This window comes from Alosa pseudoharengus, unplaced genomic scaffold, assembly GCF_046254945.1.
Source record: "Alosa pseudoharengus isolate Yale_2024_CS ecotype anadromous, Long Island Sound unplaced genomic scaffold, YU_APseudo_1.1 YU_APseudo_1.1_scf_5, whole genome shotgun sequence".
In the NCBI taxonomy this organism is placed as follows: Eukaryota; Metazoa; Chordata; class Actinopteri; order Clupeiformes; family Clupeidae; genus Alosa; species Alosa pseudoharengus.
In genome coordinates this window covers 42,321,174-42,331,173 of record NW_027468837.1, presented here as the reverse complement: position 1 = coordinate 42,331,173, position 10,000 = coordinate 42,321,174, and the positions used below count along the sequence as shown (strand labels likewise).

General features: G+C 48.6%; 1 protein-coding gene across 2 annotated transcripts in view; it reads left to right on the top strand.

Annotated features, from left to right (window-relative positions):
• Positions 1-10,000, top strand: part of mbd1b (methyl-CpG binding domain protein 1b) — a 39,270-nt gene that overhangs the window by 21,707 nt on the left and 7,563 nt on the right. The window contains exons 12-13 of one of the 2 annotated variants that reach the window (XM_076268312.1): positions 1,566-1,727; positions 2,982-3,059. In XM_076268312.1, coding sequence (XP_076124427.1) covers positions 1,566-1,727; positions 2,982-3,059 — 240 coding nt within the window. Of the gene's footprint in view, positions 1-1,544; positions 1,728-2,981; positions 3,060-10,000 lie in introns of both variants that reach the window. The other variant, XM_076268311.1, reaches the window with a different exon arrangement.

Sequence of the window (10,000 nt, the reverse complement as noted above, 5' to 3'; positions counted from 1 at the left end):
GTTGGCGATTAGCGGTTGGTTATTGTGCATGTTGTGTTAGCGGTTGGTGATTAGCGGTTGGTGATTGTGCATGTTGTGTTAGCGGTTGGTGATGGGGGCTTGGTGATTAGTGGTTGGTGTTAAGCGGTTGGTGATTAGCGGTTGATAATTTGCGGTTGGTTATTGTGCATGTTGTGTTAGCGGTTGGTGATTAGCGGTTGGTTATTGTGCATGTTGTGTTAGCGGTTGGTGATTAGCGGTTGGTTATTGTGCATGTTGTGTTAGCGGTTGGTGATTGTGCATGTTTTGTTAGCGGTTGGTGATGGGGGCTTGGTGATTAGTGGTTGGTGTTAAGCGGTTGGTGATTAGCGGTTGATAATTTGCGGTTGGTTATTGTGCATGTTGTGTTAGCGGTTGGTGATTAGTGGTTGGTGTTTAGCGGTTGGTGATTAGCGGTTGATGATTTGCGGTTGGTGATTGTGCATGTTGTGTTAACGGATGGTGATTAGCGGTTGGTTATTGTGTATGTTGTGTTAGCGGATGGTGATTTGCGGTTGGTTATTGTGCATGTTGTGTTAGCGGTTTGTGATGGGGGGGTTGGTGATTAGTGGTTGGTGTTTAGCGGTTGGGGAATAGCGGTTGGTTATTGTGCATGTTGTGTTAGCGGTTTGTGATGGGGGGTTGGTGATTAGTGGTTGGTGTTTAGCGGTTGGGGAATAGCGATTGGTTATTGTGCATGTTGTGTTAGCGGTTGGTGATTAGCGGTTGGTGATTGTGCATGTTGTGTCAACACTCATCTGGGGCCGACCTCTGACCTCTGCCATTAATGCTGTTTAGCTCTGTGTGTTAGTGTGTCCATGCATGTAGGATGAGGCTTATAGTGTGTGTGTGTGTGTGTGTGTGTGTGTGTGTGTGTGTGTGTATACCATGCATGTCTGTCTGCCGGCAGATACATTGTGTATTTGTCCTCCTAGATGCATTAATGCTTGTAGATTAGCAGTGTGTGTGTAAATGAGTGTGTGTGTGTGTGTGTTTGTCCTCCTAGATGCATTAATGCTTGTAGATTAGCAGTGTGTGTGTAAATGAGTGTGTGTGTGTGTTTGTCCTCCTAGATGCATTAATGCTTGTAGATTAGCAGTGTGTGTGTAAATGAGTGTGTGTGTGTGTTTGTCCTCCTAGATGCATTAATGCTTGTAGATTAGCAGTGTGTGTGTGTGTGTGTGTGTTCCTACAGCTTTGAATATTCATGCTTGAAGATTAACAATGTGTATGTGCGTATGCGAGTGTGTTTTGGAGATTAGCAATGTGTTTGTGTGTTTGCATGTGTGTACAGCTGTGTGTGTTGCTTGTAGATGCCTTGACAGAAGGTTCTCTGAGGCCAGTCTTGTTCTGCTGGGGAGACTGTGCTCCCAGAGCTCCCAGTGCACTGTGTTCTGTCGTGCGGTTCCGTCGTGCGGTTCTATGTGTTGTGTCCTGCCGGCTGGTGTGAAGGCCATTCTGCCCTGCGAGCAAAGCGTGGAGCGCGTTGACCAATGGCGTGTTCTGTTTATGTATGTGTTTGACAGAGACACTTGTTGCCCTTGCAGCTGGGGGAGGAGCTCCACAGCAGCAGGGCGGGGCATAGCAAGAGGAGGCGGGGCCATGGCTCCAGCAGGGAGGCATCATGGGAGTTTGAGTTTTCTGACAACGAGAACGAGGAACGGCGCTCTCGAGCGCCCAGGGAGACCATGGCGTACAAGACTTATTCCGTGAGTCCCCACACTACGCCTCACACACACACACACACACACTCGTCCTTAAAACTGCACCTCACTCACAGACGTTTACATCAGAGGCGATTGCTCTAAGACTACAGGGGAAGCTCAGCCTCCTAAAATATCACGGAAAATCGCATCAAATAATACTGTATTAAATTTGCCTACTATTCCAACTAGAACATGCTAAAAACGTGTTCAACTTAATGGCTAGTTTGTTCAGCAATAACGGTTTGCAGGTCATTTATCGTGATTTCGCACCCCTAATATATTGCTGTGACGACACGATCCATCAAAATCCCATAGACGCTCGCTTCACTGGACTTTCAATGGCACTACAGAGTGGGCTGATCTCAGTGCAGAAAAACTAGATCTTTATTGGACAAACGCCACAAAATTATCATTTCCAGGGAAGCCCGGCGTCTCTGGGAGTGAATGGGACAGTGGGATGGCCCGGACACCAAGCTTCTGTATGATGATTGGCGGAAACGTCATAGTGGCTGGACTCTTTTTGATTGACAGCATAGTGTCGCGATCGGACAGGAAGACAGGTTTCAAGTTAAGGGATGTGTTAACGTTAGTGTTGCCAGGTGAAGTCGAGAGGCAAGGCAAGGTGCAGCTCAAATTGTCATATATTTATGAGCAATACAGTCGGTTTCTATTTGTTTTTGTACATGTCCTACTGTAAATAAAACCATAATGTGGAGTTACAGAGTTTGTGACTTGCTTTTGTTTCAGTTTGTGTATTTAGCCAGATAGCTTGCTAACATTATAACTGTGCAGCTAATATTTACTTGAATTTTAAAAGCCATTAGATTGTCTTCCCCACCAGAGGAGATTCAAAATAAAACAGCAAAGCAGATGAACGTACAGAATAGTCACAGAGAAATAACTAGCAACCAAATAAACTCTTCCCAAAGTGAACTTGTAAAATGTAGCCAAACCAGCTGCAATGTCTCAGAACTCTAATATATACTGTTTCGTCTATTCTGGGTTTTGGGTAACTTTTTGCCCTCAAAGAACAATATAGCACCTTAATAATATTACCGGTATTTTAATAATTTACCATTTTTATCAGAGCTTCCCCTATTCCCAAGAGCAGCAACCACCACTGATCTACATATACACACACAAACACACACTTATTTCTACCTAAAACTGAACCGCTCTCATACACCCACACATCTCTCTCTCTCTCTCACACACACACACACACACATCACTGAAAAGAGTGTTTGTCTTGTGTAGAGGCAAAATCCAGGGCGGGGAACAGAGGAGACGAGGAGTCCACTGGTGTCACACACACCCATCATGAGTCCACACCAGGTCAGTACACACACACACACACACACCCATCATGAGTCCACACCAGGTCAGTACACACACACACACACCCATCATGAGTCCACACCAGGTCAGCACACACACACACACACACACCCATCATGAGTCCACACCAGGTCAGTACACACACACACACACCCATCGTGAGTCCACACCAGGTCAGCACACACACACACCATGAGTACACACACACACACACACACACACACACCCATCATGAGTACACACCAGGTCAGCACACACACACACACACACACACACCCATCATGAGTACACACCAGGTCAGCACACACACACACACACACACACACCCATCATGAGTACACACCAGGTCAGCACACACACACACACACACACACACACACCCATCATGAGTACACACCAGGTCAGTACACACACACACACACACACACACACACACACCCACCCATCATGAGTCCACACCAGGTCAGTACACACACACACACACACACCCATCATGAGTCCACACCAGGTCAGTACACACACACACACCCATCATGAGTACACACCAGGTCAGTACACACACACACACACACACACACACACACACCCATCATGAGTACACACCAGGTCAGTACACACACACACACACACACACACACACACACACACACCCATCATGAGTACACACCAGGTCAGCACACACACACACACACACACACCCATCATGAGTACACACCAGGTCAGTACACACACACACACACACACACACACACCCATCATGAGTACACACCAGGTCAGTACACACACACACACCCATCATGAGTACACACCAGGTTAGTACACACACACACACACACACACACACACACACACACACACACACACACACACACACACACACCCATCATGAGTACACACCAGGTCAGTACACACACACACACCCATCATGAGTACACACCAGGTCAGTACACACACACACACACACACACACACACACACACACACACACCCATCATGAGTACACACCAGGTCAGTACACACACACACACACACACACACCCATCATGAGTACACACCAGGTCAGTACACACACACACACACACACACACACACACACACACACACACCCATCATGAGTACACACCAGGTCAGTACACACACACACACCCATCATGAGTACACACCAGGTTAGTACACACACACACACACACACACACACACACACACACACACACACCCATCATGAGTACACACCAGGTCAGTACACACACACACACCCATCATGAGTACACACCAGGTCAGTACACACACACACACACACACACCCATCATGAGTACACACCAGGTCAGTACACACACACACACACACACACACCCATCATGAGTACACACCAGGTCAGTACACACACACACACACACACCCATCATGAGTACACACCAGGTCAGTACACACACACACACACACACCCATCATGAGTACACACCAGGTCAGTACACACACACACACACACACACACCCATCATGAGTACACACCAGGTCAGTACACACACACACACACACACACCCATCATGAGTACACACCAGGTCAGTACACACACACACACACACACACACACACATCATGAGTACACACCAGGTCAGTACACACACACACACACACACACACACCCATCATGAGTACACACCAGGTCAGTACACACACACACACACACACACACACATCGTGAGTAAACACCAGGTCAGTACACACACACACACACACACACACACCCATCATGAGTACACACCAGGTCAGTACACACACACACACACACACCCACACCCATCATGAGTACACACCGGGTCAGTACACACACACACACACACACCCACACCCATCATGAGTACACACCAGGTCAGTACACACACACACACACACACACACACACACACACACACACACACCCATCATGAGTACACACCAGGTCAGTACACACACACACACACACACACACACCCATCATGAGTACACACCAGGTCAGTACACACACACACACACACACCCATCATGAGTACACACCAGGTCAGCACACACACACACACACACACCCATCATGAGTACACACCAGGTCAGTACACACACACACACACACACACACACCCATCATGAGTACACACCAGGTCAGTACACACACACACACACACACACCCATCATGAGTACACACCAGGTCAGTACACACACACACACACACACACACACCCATCATGAGTACACACCAGGTCAGTACACACACACACACACACACACACATCGTGAGTACACACCAGGTCAGTACACACACACACACACACACACACACCCATCATGAGTACACACCAGGTCAGTACACACACACACACACACACCCACACCCATCATGAGTACACACCAGGTCAGTACACACACACACACACACACCCACCCACACCCATCATGAGTACACACCAGGTCAGTACACACACACACACACACACACACACACACACACACACCCATCATGAGTACACACCAGGTCAGTACACACACACACACACACACACACACCCATCATGAGTACACACCAGGTCAGTACACACACACACACACACACACACACACCCATCATGAGTACACACCAGGTCAGTACACACACACACACACACACACACACCCATCATGAGTACACACCAGGTCAGTACACACACACACACACACACACCCATCATGAGTACACACCAGGTCAGTACACACACACACACACACACACACACACACACACACACCCATCATGAGTACACACCAGGTCAGTACACACACACACACACACACACACACACACACACACACACACACACACACACACACACACACACACACACACACACATCATGAGTACACACCAGGTCAGTACACACACACACACACACACACACACACACACCCATCATGAGTACACACCAGGTCAGTACACACACACACACACACCATGAGTACACACCAGGTCAGTACACACACACACACACACACACACCCACACACACCCATCATGAGTACACACCAGGTCAGTACACACACACACACACACACACACACACCCATCATGAGTACACACCAGGTCAGTACACACACACACACACACACACACACACACACCCATCATGAGTACACACCAGGTCAGTACACACACACACACACACACACCCATCATGAGTACACACCAGGTCAGTACACACACACACACACACACACACACACACACACACACACACACACACACCCATCATGAGTACACACCAGGTCAGTACACACACACACACACACACACATCATGAGTACACACCAGGTCAGTACACACACACACACACACATCATGAGTACACACCAGGTCAGTACACACACACACACACACACACACACCCATCATGAGTACACACCAGGTCAGTACACACACACACACACACACACACCCATCATGAGTACACACCAGGTCAGTACACACACACACACACACCCACACACCCATCATGAGTACACACCAGGTCAGTACACACACACACACACACCCATACACACACACACCCATCATGAGTACACACCAGGTCAGTACACACACACACACACACACACCCATCGTGAGTACACACCAGGTCAGTACACACACACACACACACACACCCATCGTGAGTACACACCAGGTCAGTACACACACACACACACACCCATACACACACACACCCATCATGAGTACACACCAGGTCAGTACACACACACACACACACACACACACCCATCATGAGTACACACCAGGTCAGTACACACACACACACACACACACACACACACCCATCATGAGTACACACCAGGTCAGTACACACACACACACACACACACACACACACACACACACACACACACCCATCATGAGTACACACCAGGTCAGTACACACACACACACACACACCCATCATGAATACACACCAGGTCAGTACACACACACACACACACACCCATACACACACACACCCATCATGAGTACACACCAGGTCAGTACACACACACACACACACACACACACCCATCATGAGTACACACCAGGTCAGTACACACACACACACACACACACACACACCCATCATGAGTACACACCAGGTCAGTACACACACACACACACACCCATCGTGAGTACACACCAGGTCAGTACACACACACACACACACACACACACACACACACACACACACACACACACACACCCATCGTGAGTACACACCAGGTCAGTACACACACACACACACACACACACACACACACACACACACACACACACACACACCCATCGTGAGTACACACCAGGTCAGTACACACACACACACACACACACACACACACACACACACACACACACCCATCGTGAGTACACACCAGGTCAGTACACACACACACACACACACACACACACACACACACACCCATCGTGAGTACACACCAGGTCAGTACACACACAGACACACACACACACACACACACACACACACACACACACACACACACACACACCCATCGTGGGTACACACCAGGTCAGTACACACACACACACACACACACACACACACACACACACACACACACACACATCATGAGTACACACCAGGTCAATACACACACACACACACACACACACACACACACACACACACACATCATGAGTACACACCAGGTCAGTACACACACACACACACACACACACACACACACACACACACACCCATCATGAGTACACACCAGGTCAGTACACACACACACACACACCCACACACCCATCATGAGTACACACCAGGTCAGTACACACACACACACACACCCATACACACACACACCCATCATGAGTACACACCAGGTCAGTACACACACACACACACACACACCCATCGTGAGTACACACCAGGTCAGTACACACACACACACACACACACCCATCGTGAGTACACACCAGGTCAGTACACACACACACACACACCCATACACACACACACCCATCATGAGTACACACCAGGTCAGTACACACACACACACACACACACACACCCATCATGAGTACACACCAGGTCAGTACACACACACACACACACACACACACACCCATCATGAGTACACACCAGGTCAGTACACACACACACACACACACACACACACACACACACACACACACACACACACACACACCCATCATGAGTACACACCAGGTCAGTACACACACACACACACACACACCCATCATGAGTACACACCAGGTCAGTACACACACACACACACACACCCATACACACACACACCCATCATGAGTACACACCAGGTCAGTACACACACACACACACTCACACACACCCATCATGAGTACACACCAGGTCAGTACACACACACACACACACACACACACACACCCATCATGAGTACACACCAGGTCAGTACACACACACACACACACACACACACACACACACACCCATCGTGAGTACACACCAGGTCAGTACACACACACACACACACACACACACACACACACACACACACACACCCATCGTGAGTACACACCAGATCAGTACACACACACACACACACACACACACACACACACACACACACACACACCCATCGTGAGTACACACCAGGTCAGTACACACACACACACACACACACACACACACACACACCCATCGTGAGTACACACCAGGTCAGTACACACACACACACACACACACACACACACACACACACACACACACACACACACACCCATCGTGGGTACACACCAGGTCAGTACACACACACACACACACACACACACACACACACATCATGAGTACACACCAGGTCAGTACACACACACACACACACACACACACACACACACACACACACACATCATGAGTACACACCAGGTCAGTGTACAATACACACACACACACACACACACACACACACACACACACACACACACCCATCGTGAGTACACACCAGGTCAGTACACACACACACACACACACACACACACACACATCATGAGTTCACACCAGGTCAGTACACACACACACACACACACACACACACACACATCATGAGTACACACCAGGTCAGTGTACAATACACACACACACACACACACACTCATCACAGTAGCAACAACTGGAATCCATGCATTTCCACCGAATTATTTTTGGAATCTGGTCCCTTATCATACCTGTTCATTCGTACTCGTTGCTCGACTTATCGTGACTAAATTCAAGATGTCGGCGAACGGTAAACTTCATGAAGGTACTGTCTGTATAAATCGTCTTGTAAATAAACTACTAGTGCTTTTTCAAAGTTCAATGTCTCGTTTCAAAGTTCAATGTCTCGTTTTAAATGTCAAGGCCCTCGGAAGTCTACCAATTGTTACTACACACACACACACACACACATTGCATCCCAAAGTTCTATTAGCACACACACTGTTACTACTGGCTCAAATAGTACCAAAAGAGCAGGAGAGAGGGCCACAAACAAATGTCCAAGAGGTTTATTGCATAACGCAAAGATTTACATAAACGATATTCAACTTAGAGAAACAAATTGAACACAAAGCAAGCCGCTCTCTCCCGCGCGCCGCGCCATAACCAGGCCCTCTTTATGCGTCAGGCTGGGCCATAACCAGGCCCTCTTTATGCGTCAGGGTGGGCCATAACCAGGCCCTCTTTATGCGTCAGGCTGGGCCATAACCAGGCCCTCTTTATGCGTCAGGCTGGGCCATAACCAGGCCCTCTTTATGCGTCAGGCTGGGCCATAACCAGGCCCTCTTTATGCGTCAGGCTGGGCCACGCCTCGCGCGCCGGCACATCCCCTCAATTAAGCACACAGGACCAGGCCTAGAATAGAGACAAGACACGGTGATACAGAACAGGAGAAATAGATGCAATGCAGGA